Below are 21,942 nucleotides of genomic sequence, written 5' to 3'. Positions count from 1 at the left end.
ACTTTGTAAAAGCTTGGTGGAAGCTGTTAATTCCACTGGTTTAGTGAAGTTAGGTTGAAAATCTTTAATTAAGAGATCAAGGTAGTAGATGTAGGTCAAGGGGATCGAACCACTATAAATACTTTTGCATTGTCCACTTCTCTTTACCCTTCCTTACTTGGTGTCTTGTAATTCTAACAAATTCTAGTCATTCCCTTCATCTAGTTGATTAAGTGCTCTCTAAGCTCTAAAAGGTTGAACATAAAATTTTTAGTACTATTCATCCCCCATCTAGCATTCCAACAAGACCAATAGGGAAGCGTTTGATTGACCCTTCTCGCGACTTGCACCAGTGATGCCACCAACATCGTCGGCTTTTAGTGGTTGAGGCAATGTAGAGAGAGAAGGAGAGAGGAAGAAGATGAGTGGAGAAAAAAAAAACTTAAGAAATGAAAATATTTTATATTATATAGTAGTAATTTTTGAAATTGGAGAGGGTATTTTTGTCTAATTAAAATTTTTTTCTATTCCCACTAGCTCGAAATAGCCATTACTAAGAAGAGGCTTGGTATTGGCTGTTTAAAGCTCTCTTAGAATGGCCATTTCCATCCAACCAAACATAGTCTTTGGTTGGTAAGTGGCATAGGGGAGGAATGGTGTAGATTTATGGTATGTAACTCTATTAAATGTTTTATGTTTTTTCTTTTACAATAAGATTTAGTCAATTAAAAGACTAACATCACATAAACAAACTTTTAGAGTTTAAAATTTTCACTGTTGGTATATAAATTAATAATTCTAAATTTATTTGAAATTTTATCCAATTACTTACTTTTTTTCTGCTTTCTAATTACCTAAATAGCTAAAAAGATAAAAAAGAGTAGACTTTTGTCTTGTAAAAAAATAATATTTGAAAAAATAAAAAGTAAATAATAAAAGATAAGTAGAGAAAATATTGGCCAAATTATAGCACCCTGAGCTTAAATTTGTTTTGATCGATAGCTTTTTGGGTTTAAATTAGTAAATTCCAAAATATTTAAATTAAAATCATGCATTAAGTTAAAATCATAAATTGATTATCTTCCCTGACAAGGTAATGGTGCCTAGTAAGAGTCGACTCGATTAAAGAAATTGAGCTTTGTTTCGACTTATTTGAGTTCAATTCAATTAGACTCAATTTTCATTAATTTAGTTAAGTTTGAAACTCATCTCGAATTCAAAATTAAAATTCAAACATAAAACATTAATTCTAATTCAAGTTCAAAGTGGTGTTAGAGGTTGCAAACAAATTCAGAGCTCCAAAATATATACATCATCGTTACAGAAAATTATTATAGGAGCTATGCGGTTTTACCCAAAAAATTTATAGGCAGTTTGGATAGGGAGTTGACAATATGCAATTTATTCTGTCAACATCAATCCAAAAATATTCATACAACACTCAATCCGTCAACCTATATAAATAAAAAGATTTCTTTAAAGGTTGAGAGATTCTCAACATCCTTTATTTGCCATTGTCTTGGATTAAAAGAAAATATGAAAGCAAGAAATAGTAAGTTCTAATTTCCATTCTAGTAAAAGTAAAAGAAGAGAAAATATAAAATTACAACTCTAAAAATAGAATAGTGAAGCACCAAAAACAATAAAACCTAGAAAGATTAAAGATTAAGCTTAGCCAATAAATTTGCAACCAAACAAACAAACAAAAAATGAAATAGAAATGAATAATGTTACTTTTCAATTTCTATAGAATAAAACAGTAAGTAAAATCAAATAATACTCATCCAAAATTCTATATGCAATGAATAAGACCATAAATATTCATAATATATATAACTATTAACTTCAACAATAATATGGGCAACCTCATTTGGCTCTCAAAATAGATAGGAGAAAGAACAAAATTTGCATGAAAAAACCAAAATGGTTTGTAAACTTAACCAAACAACATAGAACTACTATCAAACATATTCAAGCTCAATAGCTTAATAATCAAACAAAACTTGGTAATAAAAATTTTTAAAGCAAGAAGCCAAAACAAAACTTACTTTTGTTTTTCTCTCAAAATACATTAAAAAACCAATAAAAATTGCAGCACATGGGTTGTATAGATCTCTAACTCAAACAAACAATACAGCAAAATAACAAAATATATATAGCAATCAAAGAGAAATTAACAAAAGAAAGTAATTTTCTATTTCTATGCAACAAAATAAAAAATGAAATCACAGAAGAATATTGAGAGAGCACATATAAAGGTTATATTATTTGGCAAGCTAAAACTTTATTACAGGAATAAATATAATGATCAACACATAAAATACAACAATGCATTAATCATCACAAACAAAATTATCAACTAATAATCACCAAATGAATCATCAAACCAAAAATGTAGAAGCAAAAAAAGAATAGAAAAAGAAAAAACTCGAACCAATCCAAATATATTAGTTAAACATAAAAGCGGAAAAAAAATCAAGTTTTTTTTTCATCAACCCTAAAAAATAAATTAAATTAATGATGCAAACAATGATGATAATTGAAAGCAAATGAAAGTTATAAACCAATAATAATAATAATAATAATAATAATAAAAGCGTAATGAATGAAGTAATAAAAAAAATATGATGGCATGGTTTCACAATAGAATAATATCATGAACTTATTTTAACCATTAAAAAACAAATGAGTGAATGTATCGTGGCCAAAGGTAGGATGATTAAAAAGGAACTTATGCATTCCTTAAACAGGTTCTAACTTTTTCACATTCAAGGGACATGTACATATGACAAAGCTTTTGTTTGGATTGCCAATTATTTGCATGATTTGGCCATGGAAAAAGAAAAAGCGAGATTTCCTAGTTATGGACAAAATAGTTCTTCAAAGACCCATACTTCAAAGATTTAGAACAATCACTCTAGAAATAGCAATCCAATGGACTGAACAATAGTAAGATTAAAAAGGAACTTTAGTAAGATAATTAAAAGAAAAATTAGTTGAATTTGGGATGGTATTTGAAAAACTCAATTTTAATAGCTTGTAGATGAACACATGAAGTAGGAATGTCTATTTCATTTTGTTCCTCTAAATCCTCGCATGAAGTTTCTAGTTATTCAATTTTTTTACAGTGGAGAGATAGAATATCTTAAAAATGTTTCGTTTCCCTTACCTCAATAACAAATAAAAGACAGTAATCTGCAACTGAAGGATGAACTGGCAAGAATAAAAATCTTTTTTCAAATTTTTTGTGTGTCAAGTCATAAGGACTGAATTAAACAAAAATTTAGAATACAAAATTAAATATTAAAATAAAGATCTGTCATATAAGAACTAAATTGGGTACTTTTATTTATCTTTTGTTTACCATTCCATTTGTATAACAACTGTAGTTTACACATTAGAGATCATCTAAAAGATTAGTGAAAAGGTTGATCATCAACTTATATGTAAGGATTTAGGGTTTAGGGTTTAGAGTTTATGGAAAGAAAAAACTTACATGTAAGGATTCATTTTTCTTATTATATATGTTCATGAATCCTCCATTAATGTAAGCTTTTGCTGGCTAGACTTAAATAATTGTATATCTTTCTCATAATTGGAAGTGCATTCGGCACAGCAACTGAGCTTGTCATGCTTTTCTTTGTTAGCAAATGACTTTGTTTCGAGCCTTTGAAATGGGTTTTGAGCGAAAGTCATCCTTGAATCATGGACAAAGCAAAATCACAATATCAAAATTAATTTGCTATAAAAATTTGCCCTAAAATATAGTACATGCAAGGAGGCAACTATGTATATACACTCCATTATGAAATATTCTTTTGTAATTTCCAAACAAAGTTTTCAATAATTTGAGAATTTGGATGTTATCCATATGTATGACCTTCATTTCATTTAAAGATTCATTGCAAAATAAAAATTAAATCAAGAAATAACAATTATGATGATTTCAAGTTTGTAGGTAAATTATGCCATACTTTTTTTTCATGCAAATTTACATAAAGGTCCTCTTATTGTCATTGTGTTCTAAAGTTTCACTACTAGTTTTATAAGGTTGTATTTTTTCTCTCTCTAAATTTAAGTTTGTATAAGTAGCCAGTGAAAAGCTAAAGACCAAATTGCTGGGTGGATTCATGGCTCGGAAATCTTTCTTATCAATACAATTATCGCCAACTTGGAGAAAATAATGCCACAAAAAAGGTTGAGAATAAGGAGGGAAGAGAAAGAAATAATATACAATTAAAGGCCAAAATCAAAGGTCCAAAAGAGAATAGGGGTTTTGAAATACGAAGGCAGCCACAATAAAGTATTTGAAGTGATAGAAATTTGAAGTGTATAAAAAAAAGTATATAGCACTTTGGTTCATGGAATAGATAACAATTGGAATAAAATAGCTATTCTATGATAATAGAATAAAATGGTAATAAAATAAAATAGTTATTATATAGTTTGGTACGACGAATGGAATATGACAGGAATAGTTTTTATAACTTATTAAAATACTTGGTTAATAAAAATAACTTTGAAATAAGAAAAAAATAATTGATAAAAAAAAGTACCCTTTATTATATATGTTTATTTATTTTTATTTTTTAAATATTAATAATTTATTATTTCTATAAAAATTTAATAATTGATAATTTAAATATGAATATTTTATTATAATTTAGTCATTAATATTAAAAAATATTAAGATCTCATTTATAATTTAAATTTATTATGATTATTTATTTTTATTTTATTTTATTTTTAAATATTAATAATTTATAAATTATTCAAAATATCAATAACTAATCATTTAAATATTAATATTTTTATAATTTAGTCATTAATATTTTAAAATATTAATATTTTATTTATAATTTAAATATTATTATGATTATTTATTTTTATTTTATTTTAGTTTTTAATATTAATAATATATAATTTATTTAAAATATTAATAANAATTATTAAAAATTAATATGATCATTTAAATAGTAATATTTTATTTATAATTTGATCATTAATATTTTAAATTATTAATATTTTATTTACAAATATTATATGGAAAGTTTCTAGTTATATGGAAAGCATCCTTGATTGGTTTTGTAAATAGTATTTACAAAGAAAAAAGAATGGGTTGGTGAAAGAACTTCCATTCATTTGCATTGCCTTCGCTCTTTTACTATACAATAAGATCTCTGTTTCTTGTTAACTTGTATTATAGACAATAGGTCAAGCTTCTAATTTTAGGCAAAGATGGACCTCAACTTGTTTGTTCAGAGATTATTGTTTGTCTTGTAACTATAAAAGCTGAACTCAAGACATATTTTAGATTGGTGATTCTTATATTCTGTTTCTTTATTCATGTAAATCAACTACTTAATGCAAGTACGTAAAACAATTGCATGAGGAAACCGTTGATCATAAACTCTCCTCTTTAAGCTTCCTCTTAGTCCTTAGCATTGCTAGTATAAAAGATTATTTCTGGCAGTTGTAGCCATAAGTTCATTATGCAAATGTCTAGCATTTCCACAATTGAAACAATCATATATTAAAAAAAAGCATGGAAAGAAAGAGAGAATGAAAGAGCCTCATCTCACTATAAATGACCTTCATATGAGAATGCTATTACATCAAATCAAAGGCCAAGTTCTAGTTTACAAAAATACACTAGCCTTGGAAATAATGGGTTAATATTCATCTTATTACACCAACTTACAACATGCATAAAACCAACATGCTAGCCATAATAACATCATCATTATACAACCAGTAACACAACAGTAGGCTTAAAAAGGTTTATACTTGTGAATGAATCTCATAATTAGCATCAACATCAACCACAAGTGTCAAAAAGTTACAATATCAAGAACTTACCTTCACAAAAAGTTTCTGAGCTATCCAAGCTCAACGGTCAACAAGAAATGTCCTCAACCATTCAAGACTTCGATCAGGCGCAATACTAAAAAACACAAACATAAGAGTTGGAGATTTAGGAAGTTTGATTGAAGCAAAAACCTTTTCCATCACTGTTAATCCCTCTACTTGACTTAAAATCCCATCCAACTCTTGAGTCTTTTGTTGGATTTTCACTTCAACCTCTACACTGTTGCTGAACTCAATTTCAGACTCTTTTATGTTTCCACCTAATATTGTGATAACAGTAATAATTGATTTAGATGTAATGAGATCACTCGCTTCATTTGCCTTTTTCTTTTTCCTTGCTGATATGTTTGAGGTTGAATATTGGAGAAATCCATTTCGTCGAAACCATATCTATTTAGGTTTTCACCATCAGTTTCCTCATTTATTGTATCATTACATTCCTGCATTTCTTGAAGAATATCTAATGTAGTTTGTGCATCTTTTCCAGTTGCATGATCTCTAGCATAAATATCACTAAGCTCGTTGAAGGAGGGAAAACTATTTCTTCTAAAAGGGGTAGCATCTTTGTGACTCTAATAACAATAAAAAATGTGACTATTAATTATATTATTATTAAGAAAATAAAAAGAAAATTCTTAAACAAATTTAAACCAAAAACTTACCTATATGTAAGATTCTCATACAGGATTATCAACAACAACCATGTTTCTTTGATCATCCTATCTCAATCCATTGATATGTGTTCCTTGCACCATATCATATCTAACAACCCATTCTTTTTACAAAGTATTTATCCTAGACTCTATATGGGGTTTTGCATTTACATTCAGTAATTTTGTTACAAGCACATTTTTAAGTTTTATTAAATAACCCCCTTTGAAACTAGTGTCAACGTTGTATTTTCCTATATTATGCAAATCAGACAAAGCTAAAATGAGTGCAACATCTTCATAATAATTCCACTTTCTTTTGGTTCTTTTGAATTTTAAGAAGCAAGGATTGAAGATGCAGATATTATGTTCCACCATACACTAAATATTTGATTATAAAAAAAATTCTAGTACTAAAAAATTAAAGGATAAAGAGAATTATTTAATAATATATTAAAATTTGTCAAACTTTAGTCACATGATAAAATGTACAACATAAACAACAACAAATGAGAAAACATTAAGACATTGATAACAAATGAGAAAATAGCACCACAACATGTAATGACAAAGGAAAAAAAACCTAAAATAGTCCTTCAAATAATAATACACCTAACAAAATTCAATCCCCATTTTGTCTAGATACTTGCCATTCATTAAACATTTGATTTGCTAATTTCATTCTCCAATTACTCTAAATATCAGTAAGATCAATAGTACTTATTGAATCCTCTTCAACTGCTACGTTGCTTTGGATATATTCCTCTAAATCATCTTCAATAAGACCAAAACTCATCTCCCCCATAATAAAATTATGAAGCAAACAATAAGCTATAAAAACCCGATTATGTCTCTTAATCGAATAAAATGATAAACTCTTAAGGATATCCGACCTCATTTTTAACAACTTAAAACACTTCTCTATAACATTACGAGCAGTTGCATGTTTCATATTAAAAAATTCTTCAAGACTCCTTGGTTCATGGCCTTGAAGCCATTCATTCAAATGATATCGTTGACCTCTTAAAGGTGCAAGAAAGCTCTCACAATTTGTATAGCTTGCACCAACTAGATAATAACAACCTATATAAAAAAAACTAGATAAGCTATTTATTTATTTAGAATAATTATATAGTGTATAATTGAAATATCTTCCTATTATCATAGGAAAGCTTACCATGAGGCACTTTAAGTCCATTTCTCCTCCTTAGTGCATTTAGAAGAACTCTTCCATCAATTACAAACCTTTCCCAACCAGGAAGAATAAAGACAAATTGCATGTTAGGTGTACATACACCTAACATATTTGTTCAAATATCCCTTTTATGAGTGCAATATGTAGCTTTATCTACACTTGGTACTTTAACCTTGATGTATGTCCCATCTAGAACATCTAAACAATTATACAAATCAAATGTAATGAATTATTATAAGTAAACCTATTGATGTCTTGTATATATTGTTACAAAGGTAATAGGATTTATAATCTACCTTAAACCACTTCCACCGATTATTTGTAGATTTTGTTGGAATGGGCTCAGGTTTTTTAAACGAATGTTCTTACAATTTTAGCACTGCATTTAAAATATTAGTGCCGACTAATTGTCTCACCCAACCTTTTAAAATTTAAACCAATTAATCGATTCTTAACATAATGAGCAATAATTTGGAAGAACGTTACTACTTGTTCATCTACAAGCATGTTCTTTGTTGACTTCGACACTCTAATACTTTATAACATTTCACATAATTTAAAAAAGGCTTGTTAATTCATCCTAATTTGTGAAATACATGAAATATCATTATCGCACAAGTCACCTCACATATTCTCAATTTGCAACGAAATCTAGTGCATAAGATTTAACTTTTGGTCTATAAGTACATAAAGTCGACATTGCAACAACAAAGTCAAGAACGAACTAACAGCACGACACATCTCCATATAAAATTTGAACACAGCTAATAGCCTTTGTCGCCTTCCAGCATCTCTTCTCAAAAACAAATGAACCATGACTGCAAAAAATAAATATTCTAATCTATTTTATTACATACAAAAAATATTGAAAACATATGGCATATAAAAAGTAAGAAAATAAAGGGCAAATAACAGTTACTCTTCAAACAAGTTACTTAAAATTCTTTTTTCTTTCCTAAGATTGAGATGTTGATCGAAATGTAGACTAATAAAGGGAAACTTTATAAAAGCAAAATTGCTTTACAATTATAATTGTGTTTACCATATGGGTTCTCCTGTTTTGTAATTAAGTGATTGGGCTTTGGTCAAGGGTGATTGGGGGCTTAGTTTTCAAATCATTTTTTTTTTGCTTCATTGTTAACGCACCCAAGAAAATGAATAGAAACAAAAACACTCCAACCTCAAAAAAAAAAATACAAATGTGGTATGGAATTACAATAAATTGTAGAAATTAGTATAAAAAATGATAATTTAGACCTTATATTTTCAAATGATTATCTTCAAATCTACAACAAAGTGGCAGTTGCAATGGTTATGTAAGGCATAGCCGAATAGGGTTATATGAAAGAGGAATTTGATGGGGTTGCTATGAATGAGGGATTTTATTAGGAAAAGGGAGAAATAGAGGCTCCTTAAAATCCACTCTACCAGCATGTTTGATTCATGGAATAGACAAGAATGGCATAGAATAGTTATTATGTAATTTGGTACGACAAATGAAATATGGTAGGAATAGTTATTATAACTTATTGTAGTATTTGATTGGTAAAAATAACTTTGGAATAAGAAAGGAATAGAAGATAAAAAGACAAAATATCTTTTATTATATATATGATTATTTATTTTTATTTTATTTTATTTTTAAATATTAATAATATATAATTTATTTAAAAAATTAAGAATTGATAATTTAAATATTAATATTTTATTTATAATTTAAATATTATTATTTTTATTTTTTATTTTTTTATTTTTTAACTATTAATAATTTATAACCTATCTAAAATATTAAGAATTGATAATTTAAATATTAATATTTTAATTATAATTTAATCATTAATATTTTAAAATATTAATATTTTATTTACAAATATTATACGGAAAGTTCCCAATTATATGGAAAGCATCCTTGATTCATTTTGTAAATAGTATTTATAAAGACAAGAATGGGTGGTGAAAGAATTTCCATTCATTTGCATTGCCTTTGCTCTTTTACTATACAATAGGATCTCTATTTCTTATTAACTTGTATTATAAGCAGTAGATCAAGCTTTTAATTTTAGGCAAAGATGGACCTTAACCTATTTGTTCAGAGATTATTCTTTGTCTTGTATCTATAAAAGTTGAACTCAAGCCATATTTTGGATTGGTGATTCTTATATTCTGTTTCTTTATTCATGTAAATCAACGATTCAATACAAGTATGTAAATAGCAATATAAGAACAATTGCATGAGGAAACCGTTGATCATAAGCTCTTCTCTTTAGGTTTCCTTTTAGCCTTTAGCATTACCAATATAAAAGATTATTTCTGGCAATTGCAGCCATAAGTTCAATATACAAATGTCTAACATTTCCACAACTGAAACAATCACATATTAAAAAAGCATGGAAAGAAATAGAGAATGAAAGAACCTCGTCTTTACTATAAATGCTCTTCAGATAAGAATGCTATTACGTTAAATCAAAAGCCAAGTTCTAGCTTACAAAAATACACTGGCCTTGAAAATAATGGATGAATATTCATCCTATTACATCAACTTATAACATGCATAAAACCAATAAGGCAGTGACAATAACATCATCATTATACAACTAGCAACACAACGGTAAACTCAAAAACGTTCATACTTGTTAATGAACCTCAATTATCAACATCAACCACAAGTATCAAAAAGTTACAATATCATAAACTTACCTTCACAAAAAGTTTCAAAGTTATCCAAGCTCTATGGTCAACAAGAAATGTCCTCAACCATTCAAGTCTTTGATTAGGCACAATATTGAAAAACACAAACATAAGAGTTGGAGATTTAGGAAGTTTGATTGAAGGAAGAACCCTTTCCATCATTGTCAATCTCTTTACTTGACTTAAAATCTCATCCAACTCTTGAGCTTTTTGTTGGATGTTCACTTCAGTCTCAACACTTTTGTTGAACTCAATTCTAGCCTCTTTTATATTTTCACCCAATATCGTGGCAACAGTAATAATTGATTCAGATGTAATGGGATCATTCATCTCATTTATCCTTTTTCTTTTCCTTGCTAAAGTAGCTTCACTTCTAGGAGCTGATGTTTGAGGTTGAATATTAGAAAAATCTGCTTTGTCGTAATCATATCTAGCTAAGTTTTCACCTTCAATTTCCTCATTTATTATATCATTACATTCCTGCATTTTTTTTCAAGGATATTTATTTCAGTTTGTGCATCTTTTCCAGTTGCATGATCTTTAGCATAAATTTCACTAAGCTCATTGAAGAAATCACAACTCTTTTTTTTTAGAAGGGGTAGCATCTTTGTGACTCTAATAACAATAAAAAAAGTGACTATTAATTATATTATTATTAAGAAAATAAAAAGAAAATACTTAAACAAGTTCAAACCAAAAACTTACTTATATGTAAGATTCTTACACAAGATCATTAGCAACAACCATATTCCTTTGATCATCCCACCGAAATCCATTAGTATGTATCCTTCGTACCATATCATATATAACAATCCATTCTTTTTTCAAAGCATTTATCCTAGAATCTATATGTGGTTTCACCTTCAAGTTTTCATTTAGTAATTTTGTTGTAAGCATATTTTCAAGTTCTATTAAATAACCCCCTCTGAAACTAGTGTCAACATTGTATTTTCATGTATTGTGGAAATCAATCAAAGCTTATATGTGTGCAACGTCTTCATGATAATTCCACTTTATTTTGGTTCCTTTCGAATTTTGAGAAGTAAAGGCTAAAGATGCAAATATTGTTTTCTACCATCTACCAAATATTGGTTTATAAAAAAAATAATTATAATGCTAAAAAAATAAAAGATAAAGAGAATTATTCAATAATATATTAAAACTTGTCAAATTTTATTCACATAATAAAAAGTACAATTTACAAAATAACTAACAACAACAAATGAGAAAACATTAAGACATTAATAACAAATGAGAAAAAAGTACAACAACTTATAATGACAAAAGAAAAAAACTAAACAGTCCTTCAAATAACAATACGCCTAACAAATATCAATCCTCATATTGCCTAGATGCTTGCCATTCATTAAACATTTGATTTGCAAATTCTATTCTCCAATTACTCCAAATATCAATAGGATCACCAAATATCAATAGGGTCAATAGTACTTATTGAATCTTCCTCAATTACTGCATTAGTTTGAATATATTTCTCTAAATCAACTTCAATAGGATTAAAACTTATTTCCCTCTTACTAAAATTATGATGCAAACAACAAGCTATAATAATCTGATTATGTATCTTAACCAGATAAAATGATAGACTTCTAAGGATACCCCACCTCATTTCTAACAACCCAAAACATTTTTCTATAACATTGTATACAGCTTTATGTTTCATATTAAAAAAACTTTTAAGACTGCTTGGTTCATGATCTTGACGCCATTTATTCAAATGATATCATTGACCCTTAAAAAGTGCAAGAAAGCCCTAACAATTTGTATAGCATGCATCAACTATGTTATAGCAACCTATATAAATAAAACTAAATAAGTTATTTATTTATTTAGAATAATCATATAGTACTTAATTTGAAATACCTTCCTATTATCATAGAAAAGCTTACCATGAGGCACTTTAAGTCCATTTTTCTCCCTTAATGCATCTTGAAGAACTTTTCCATTAGCTACTGATCCTTCCCAACTAAGAAAAACAAAAACAAATTACATGTTAGGTGTACATACACCTAACATATTTGTTGCAATATCCCTTTTACGAGTGCGATATCTACGTTTCTTTGCACTTGGCACCTTAACCCTAATGTATGTCATGTCTAGAACACCTAAATTATTCTACAAATAAAATGTAATGAATTATTATAAGTAAACCTATTGATGTCTTGCATATATAGTTACAAAAGTAATATGATCTATAATCTACCTTAAATCACTTCGATCGATTGTCTATAGAATTTGTTGGAATGGGCTCAGGTTTTTTAAACAAATATTCTTACAATTTTAGCATTGCATTTAAAACATTATGAAAGTGTTGATTAATTGTCTCATTTGACTTTCTAAAATTTAAACCAATTACTCGATTCTTAACATGATGAGCAATAATATGTAACAATATTGTTACTTGCTCATCTACAAGCATGTTCTTTGTTGACTTCAACCCTCCAATACTTTCTAACATTTACAACATGCTTTTTAACAAGATCAGGTATAACTTTCACAACATGCCTTTTACTAGGATTAGGTGTAATGTCTACCAAGATGCTATTTTTTTCAGGTTAAAACACAACCTTTACACAAGATATGACTTTTTAAAAGATCAGGCAAAACCTCTCAACCTTTTGCTTGGAGGTATAACTAATACAACAGTGGATTTTAAAGAATCTATAACATAAAACCTTTAATAAGGCTAGTAAGGAAGTTTAGGTTTAGAAAAATGAGAGCTTTATCAAGAGATAGGAATGATTAAGGAAGGTTTAAGCTTAAGAGGTATCAATTAAAGGATAAAATGTGATCTTTAGATTATGCTCCTTTCAAAGATAGGATTTTTCTGCTCACAACTCTTTTGATTGTTTAGTTCTTTTTCTCTTCAAAGATGATTCAAAATCATTCGAGTTCTTGCTTTAACATTGTCAAGGTAGATATATATATATATATAGGCCTTATGATTTCTTGCCTACTGGAGTCAAATTTGAATCCACTTTTGTACGTTTCAGCTAGCTTGCACATTTCTGTCGCACATGGAGAATCGATTCTTTGTTCTTAAGTTGTCGATTTTTCATAAAGTTTGGAGCTTTCTATCTCTAGAGAATTGATTCTTCTTTTTTGAGATGTTAGTTCTTCTACAACTGAGTTCAAAGGTAACACCTTTGTATTCTTGGGGAATTGATTCTTCTACCTCAAGGTGTTGATTCTTCATTGTGGTCTGACACTAAAATTTGAATTTGAGCGTAACTTTTTAGGCTCCAACTTATCCAATTGTACCATCTCTTTCTCAATCACCAAGTTTCTAATCTTTGCTGTTAATGCTTCAAGAACTGATATCTTCTCCATGTAGAATCGATTCTTTATCTTTAGACTTGTGCTTCTTGGTTTGACTTCTGCTCCTTAGAGAATCGATTTTTTCTTCTTCACATTTCTATATTCTGTTTTCCTGAAATCAATTATTACTCTCAGAAGTGTCGATTTTTCACAAATCCTGAAGCTTCTGTCTTTCAAAAACGACATCTTCTTTTCTTATAATCAATTCTTTACTGTTGATGTCTGCTTAAGAATTGACTTCTCAATCTTCAGAATTTATTTTTCATGTGATAAAGAAATAAATTTTGCTTTCTTCTCATTTAAGAATGAAGTCTTTTAATTTGAGAATTTGATTCTTAAAATGACACTTTGAATTTGAGTTATTTGAAAAATAATTTTTTGACATAAAAACTTCCAAAACTCCTTGAACATATTTAAGAGCATACCTTTTAAGTTCATCAACATTTTCAAAGCATTTTCGATTCATCTCTCTTTAAGATCAACTTTAAAACATTTATGAAGATTTTCTTCATTATTAAAAACATCTTTCATTAATATTCAAAATATATTTAGTTCAATCAATTTTATCAATTTAAAATAAAAATAAAACTGATTCAGAGTTGTTAACTCTCTCTAATTAAATTGGGTTACAACGAGTTGGGGCTCACACAAGTTAAAGAAAATTTTCAAGTTGGGATGAGTTTTGCCAACTCTAATTTAATGATAATAGAATCAATTGAAATAAAAATTTAAAAATATAATAAAGCTTGATTCCCTTATATGCATTCATTTATACAAGCAATATAAAAGAAAGTATAATGAGAAAGGTGAATTATTTAATTTATGCAATGAAAGAACAAATTCCAGCCTTAGACCAAATTAAATATTATATATATATATATATATATATAGAGAGAGAGAGAGAGAGAGAGAGAGGCACATATACTGCAAAAAAAATTGGATACACAGATGTGACGCCCCTGCGCAGGGACAGGGCCCAAAAAGCATTCACCAACCTACCCAACTTGCTTAGTCCCACTGTAATATCATTACAATAAACATCAATTGAATTTCTTTACAATGGAATCTCCTGCCTCAGCAGTGGAGGGACCAAGCAAAGTACCTAATTTAGTTATATGTTGAAGGCCGGGGCTTGGGTGGGATGTAATATGAGTTACCGCAATCAATCGGAGTATGCATCAGAGGATTCCATCTATCAAATACTATTCGGCCCCCACGGCCAATCCTTCCATGAAATTTATAGGGTGGTGCAGATGCACCGTTTTTTGTTGTTGAAGTATCAGACGGGGGTACAATGCCAGCAGCTGCCAGCTTATCTGGAACAAGAGGTTTTGTGAACAGCAAAACTGGCTCAAGAGGATCCTGCATTAACCATATGAAGGAAAAAAGGACTCAAATGTGGGACCATAATTTAAACGAGTTGAATCCACGGTTATTCAAAAATACATGGCTAATGTAAAGCCATCATTCTTCCCAAAATTGCTTGCTGGCATTGTAACAAGAGAGCAAGCCAGATTTGACAAGGCATACCAGTTTATGGAGCCATCCATGCAGCATATGTCGACGACGAAACTCTTGCTTAAGGTTTCCAGCAGGAACCATGGCCACATTAGAGTCTACTAGAGGTGGATTCTGAACTGCAGCAGGTCGTGTACGTGGACGGCTGTTTGCAAGGTCATCTGAGTCCATAAACTCATCTTCACTTGAACCAAACTTGCTAGATATTGGTGCAAACCCAGGAAGTGTAATATCTTCAAGGAGCTCAGTTTCATACTGAAATTTCATCAGCAGCCATGCATCATATTAATTTCATTTTCTATAGCAAATTAAAATTCATTCAAAGAAAATATGTAAAACCAACAAATGTACAGAGGTATTTGTACCATAAAAGGCACAGATAATTTTTTCAAACATGGTAAAAACATTGAGAGTAAAAAGATCACTCATCGAGAGAGCTATTCAATGGGAGAAATGACATTTTGCAGAAGATGTTTGACACCAACAACAGAAATTTCTTTCCAAAGCCATACTGCCTAGAGCAAAGGAGACTACTTGTGCCCTGCTAAAACCATGAATATGCCCACAAGGGCTCAACATCATCAGGCAGATTATTACAATTTCCTCCTATCCTAATTTTGTTTTCCCTCTTTGTACGTTAAAGCAGAGGTTTAGAACAGCAATTTTGACATACACCTAAAATACACCTGACCTTTTAAATAGTCCATTCACCATCAGCTATAGCTTTAAATGCTCTCAATTAGGTTATAGATAGATAAAACACAGGTGTCATACACACAAACTTCTACATACTCCATTACTATCAGCTATAGCTTTAAATGCTCTCCATAGGTTAAAGATAATTAAAACTCAGGCATCCCTGGAAACTATAAGTAACATGTACCTTGTACTTCATTTGGATCCTCTGAAGGCTAACTTCACTCTCCATAACATCTCTTTTCTTCTCTTCTCTCTGCATTCAAACACAACCCAAAGCAATATGAATTCAGGTGCATAATATGCATAATATAAGTCTCTATTAGCAGTCATGTATGCTTGAAATTGAAAGGGTAAAAGCACCTTAATTAAAGCCTCAAGTAAGGTTTTGGCTTGGTCTAGATTGCGTCTGACCTGAGAGAAGTCAATGACAAAAAAAGAAAAAATTAATTTGATAACCAATGAGGAATATTGTGACAATGTTAGTAAAATATTACAAGAAGTGCATGACAAATAGTTGGAAAAGGACATATTTAGAGTTCAAAACAGCATTAAAATAAATATTTTGTGACATTAGGCTCTTCAATAGACTTAATCATATCTCTATAACAAATTGCTCATACACAGAATCATATTCAAGAGAAGAAAAGCTGATAAAACAATATAAATGTGGCAAACTCATAAACAACCCCCCCCCCCCCCAGGTGGCAAGCGCAAACAAAAAAAATGTACCAGAAAACACAGGCATGCCTCCTTAAAAAACAAAAATTTCTCCCACTCTCACAATATCTTGTTCTCTATTGACCTAGCATCCCACTAATATGTCCCTTGTTTGTGTTTCACAATTTCTACACTTGCTGCACCATCATATTGCAGCAAATATTAAAGACTTGGTAACTTCATCATATTGCTACATCATCAATTTCTTAGTTTTCCACATTGCTTTTAATTGTCTACCCCAACATTGGCTAGGTTGTCCAAAAGGTAGCATATTGGCTGCTCCCTGTATCCCACCAGCCTCTCACGGCCTCGGCACCTGCCTCACAGACATCCATCATGAACCAACCATGCGCCATTTGCACCTTTGTTCACTCTAATATTATGCCACTCAATTCAGAGCATGAAATTCTAGTGAAACCATCATTACCACCTGTTCCACCCCACCACCCCCAGAAAAGAAAAGAAGATAAAAGGAAAAGAAACAGATTGTAAATGCAACTTGTTCAGATATGAGTTAGGGGAACATTCATTTAAAAAGCAGGTTAAGAAATCACAGAAGACAGGCCCCACATGTCTACTTTCTTCAGTGCCGCAAAAAGCAAATATTTTAGAAAGAGAACAGAGACATCTTGGTGCCAATGTTAAACGACTCAAACCTCCTTTGACTTAAGTTAGACATAAAGAATAATCAACACTAATCTTTCAATCATCCTTTATATGCATTTATGAGAACAGAGACATCCATCTGTAATTTTCAAACCCACAGCCTAGTTCTCAGCTTCATACACAATTACAGATGGATGTTTTCCCTGCACATACTAGTCGCGTGATGCAAGTTCTTAGAACAGGACAATCACTCTCCTGATCATGAAAGTACTGTTCCATATTAAGTTCATGAATGAACAATGAAATTAAGAGTAGTTGTACTCACCTGGCGAAGCTTTTCAAATGACTGCACATTGTTTTCCCTCCTTTGCATCTACATGAATAAAGCATAACTTCAATTACTTAATAAAAAACCTTTACTAAGGGTTTACAAGTGAAGTCAGACACTAACCCTTCTAGTGTGAAGTCTGTGAGCTTTCTCCCTGGGCCTAAAGACATTATAGGGGTTGTTATCGTTAACTGGTGGAGGAGGCTGCACAACAAGGGAAAAGAATGCAAATGTTGCTGTCATTAACTGATCTGTAATGTGTGGTTGAAGCAAATTAATTCAAGCAAGTATTAAAATGAAGAAAAGATCATGGCACACACAAAGCACAAGCAATAATAGCTGACCCTTATAAATAGCCAACTTGCCCCAAATAATTATGTTAATACATGATTTAAGAAGAAAGAAGGGTAGCAAGCTGCAAAAAAATTTAATGATTATTATAGGCCATTAAAACAAATGATAAAATTGGCAGCAGTTACTTCTGATTATTTCCTACACTTTTCACTTCCTAAAGGGGTGGTCTTGTGCTAGTGAATTTGACAAGGTCTGGCATGAAAGATGTGACATCCAAAAGTGGAATGAAAAGATAAAGATTCAAAAACACCTACACATCAAATACATGTGGTAATATCTCAACAATGAATATATCTATTTTTTGGTGCATAGAACAATTCCATATATGATAAAGTGATAACACTAACCTGTAAACGCCGCAAAATAGGCTTCTGCCACCGTTCACGCTGGAAAAAAGGAAAAGGATAGAAACACATAAATATCCATGTTATAATATCGAGACAAATTTAAGAAGTTCGCGAGTATAAGGCAAGTGAATAGAGTAGGATAATAATTCAAACTATGTAATAGTCACATTTTGTATAGACTTGCAGCAGTCCAAATTATTTTGCACCATGTCAAGGACTTTGCACCACATCATCCATCAGAATACTGGCAACATATCTAATGAAACCAACAGTAAGCAACATTGCTTGCCAATTGAAAATTTAGTTAATTATTTAGAATCATAACTCGGAGCACTATGAAAACCCCCCAATTTTCCAGCAGACTTCTTCCTTCACAAAGATTCTGAATCTCCAACAAGTCCATAATACATCTAGCTGTGATATTTGTTCCATACCTTTTCTTTCCAATAGTTATAAACCGACTGAAAGACTCCATATTTGATGGACTGAGATTGCAAGGCCTAGCAATTAAAGAAAACCAGGAAAAATTAAAATAAACATGAGCACATGCATCACTATCAAATGATTTGGCAAATTAGTATTCTGAATAAAATATCAAAATGATGAATAAATAATAAACATGTTATCAAACAAGATTTAGTATTCGGAGGTACAAGGATAAATGTTTAACATCTTGAGCGCAATTGATTTAGTATTTGGAGGTACAAGGATAAATGTTTAATATCTTGCATCAAAGTTCTTAAAACATGCTCCATAGAGCAAATGTCAAATAAAGAAAGAAATAAACACACAAAAATTGCCAAAAAAAAACCAAAAATAGACTGTTAGGCTTCACATCTGCTGGTTGTGAAAATAATAGAATAAGTGAACAAGTAGTGGTCAACAGCATGAACCATCAGAGCATCAAAGGGTTGTTATATTTAATATGAGAATCATATAGGAGTGATTTTACACTTATAAAATGGAAATTTTTTGAATGATCATTGATTAACTGATAGTTATATGACCATTTTATTTTGAAGGAAACTCCAAATGTCAAAATTAGAATAACACACCGTGTATGACATGAGCATAGATATGGATGCATGACAAAAACTATCAAATTGGTGAGCACCTGCATAATTAAAACAAACATTCACCTCAATAGCAGCATCCATTGTCAAAAGCACAGGAATTGGTGAAACAAGAGTCGGTGTTATAACTCCTGCTCTTTCCCGAGCTTTATGATCCAACACCTCCAACTTAAAAAGAAGACTCTCCAGCCTGCATCAGCAAGCACAACTGCAGAATTAAATTAAACACATGATAGATATGCAACTGAATCACACTTGAACTAATTTACACTTGTACAAAAAGATTACATTTTGGGTGGATCCCCAAAATCCCATGAGTATATTTGCCCCTGGTCTGGGTTTATTATCCATCTTGTATAGCACTATCGTTTTTGAAAAATAAAATAAGGTAGGGAATGGGCTCTAGTTCGATAAAAGAAGTTATACTTGCTTCCAGTAAGTAATAGCCACTATATGATTAAAGAGACCAAAATAAAGATGACACCATCAAAATGAGCATGCATGCTTAAGCAGCCGATAGACCTTTCTAGTTGATTAAATGGTTCCAGCGAGTAAATAAGCCACATCTGATACAAAATCTAGAAGCATGAAACTAAAAGAATGCCACTTCTGAAAGTGTCCAGGAAGCCCTGGAATCATTTATAAAATAGTATACTTCCTACTTAAAAAGAATATTAGAGCAGAACTCAGATCCTTTACAAAGTTTAAATTGCAAAAAATAAATTCTGAGCACTTCTGTAGTGTGTCATAGCTTGTAAGAAATAAGACAACTTGAGGAAACCAGCTTCTCTATATACAGTTCTAGAGCTATACAACAGCTCAGATGACTTCTCAGTTCCCAACGATCATCAAACTCAAAGGCAAATAAAGAGTAAAATGAGAGTTAATTCAAAAATCTTAACAAAAAGTTTCAGGTGAATAACTGAAAAAAAAAAAAGACAGGAATTTTTTCAATGAAAAATTTATTACTCAAACACGATCAACCGAACAGCATAAATGCAACAGTGATATCAAGATTTCTGTAATTACTTTTCAGGTGCAAGAATCTTCTTATCTTTGTTGTACCCTTGAAGCCAATCTTCATCCTCATTATCTAGATCGTACTCAACAAACTCTCCAATCTCAGCCCAGGCTGCAGATAATGAACAGACTTTCAGAATGCTAACATCAATTGAAATATCACTAGAAAAGAACCATCTAGACCAGCTTTCAAGTATCAGCAAAGGAATCTTTCTGATTTCACAAACCTCCCCTTGCACGTAGATAGGATGTTGGTTGAAAGAACGTGCGAGAATAATCTCTTTCATACGTATCCACAACAACAAACTGAGGTGTAGGTATTTCAGGAGCATGTTTCTTGGTAGGGGTTTGCTGTACCTAAACAACAATTATATCTATTTATATAAGCAAATATTATACTATCACAAAGGGCATGTAAGAACACTAATAACTATGAAACTATAGAGACATTACTGTTAGAAAAAGTAAAATTCATCTTTTAAAATTTAGAAGTCTTCCGATTAGCATAGTGTTTTTAAAAATGACCAAAAATCCTTTGTTTATGCCTACCCTTTTGGTTGGTTGAAATAACAAAATCATTCAGCAAAACAAGTTATGTACCCAATTCCTCTGGGACAGATAAAGGCAATTTTTTGCACTACAATTTATTAGTATAGTTATTCTAATTCCATAGTACGTGCAGGCATTCCTACAAACCATACATCTACATATCAACTACCAAATTCCTTAAACTCCGTTGATTGATGTTTTTGGTACGTGTTTTTTGCTTCCGGAAGCAAAAGACCAAAAAGCATGTTTGGATAGAAAAGCAAATAGCATTATTGAAAGACTACAGATAAAAACCTATAATCTTTTACATAACAAAATGCATGATTCTAATTCTATATAAACTAATTGAGTTACAATTTGTGTCCATATTTTAATTATTTATCCATTTTTTAATCAATTACGACTTTGTTCTTCACATTTTGCTTTTGTTTTGTAACAACTTTTCAAGAAGCAAAAAGCAAGCAGCAAAAGTATCAACCAAAGGAAGCCTTAAAATATGACACTACCTCATATCAAAGTTCTTGGCAGAAAATAGCCCCCCAACTGTTCTAAAGCTCTATTCTTAAAAATAAATAATTTAAAACCAAAATGCATGATTCTGCTTTACTTTAAGATTAAAGATTGGCGTAACTTTGAGCTACCAGGGCTAGTGATCACAAACAGTAACATATATATAAAAGACTAGTAATGAAGAAGAAAGTTTCTGAACATAAAAGCAAAGTTGAGCCAAAAGGAGTGAAAAAGGTACCTCGTTATCTACCTCGGCAGCAGCAAGGCGGAGCATTTGAGAGTTACGAGTAGCGGAAGTAGGAGTCTCATCGTCTTCGAAGTCTTTTACTGACTTAACAATCGGTAGCTTCTTGTGTATGTCCAATGGGCGTGGCCTAAACGATAGCCTACTCATTTTTTTCTCTCCCCACTCAGCTCTCTCAATCAATTCACTTATCCCACATCGAAACCAACAGGCTAGAAAAGAAACGAGAAAAGCAAAATGCAAAGCCAAAATCAACTTAAT

The 21,942-nt window shown here is 30.6% G+C and overlaps 1 protein-coding gene across 2 annotated transcripts; it reads right to left on the bottom strand.

Moving 5' to 3' along the window:
- LOC18595509 lies at positions 14,637–21,903 on the bottom strand. Of its 2 annotated transcripts, none has more exons than XM_018123857.1 (12): positions 21,676–21,903; positions 20,606–20,735; positions 20,388–20,490; positions 19,425–19,548; positions 18,720–18,785; positions 18,286–18,324; positions 17,708–17,788; positions 17,582–17,629; positions 16,294–16,344; positions 16,118–16,186; positions 15,247–15,489; positions 14,637–15,078 (listed from the first exon to the last, which is right to left on the bottom strand). In XM_018123857.1, the coding sequence occupies exons 1-12, from the start codon at positions 21,829–21,831 to the stop codon at positions 14,824–14,826; spliced, it is 1,365 nt and encodes a 454-aa protein (XP_017979346.1). In that variant the 5' UTR covers positions 21,832–21,903; the 3' UTR covers positions 14,637–14,823. The 2 variants fall into 2 exon arrangements, with proteins under 2 accessions (XP_017979346.1, XP_007023554.2); XM_007023492.2 differs by having other exon boundaries at positions 21,688–21,851.

This window comes from Theobroma cacao, chromosome 6 (genome assembly GCF_000208745.1).
Source record: "Theobroma cacao cultivar B97-61/B2 chromosome 6, Criollo_cocoa_genome_V2, whole genome shotgun sequence".
Taxonomy (NCBI): Eukaryota; Viridiplantae; Streptophyta; class Magnoliopsida; order Malvales; family Malvaceae; genus Theobroma; species Theobroma cacao.
This window is presented reverse-complemented; position numbering and strand designations above follow the sequence as displayed.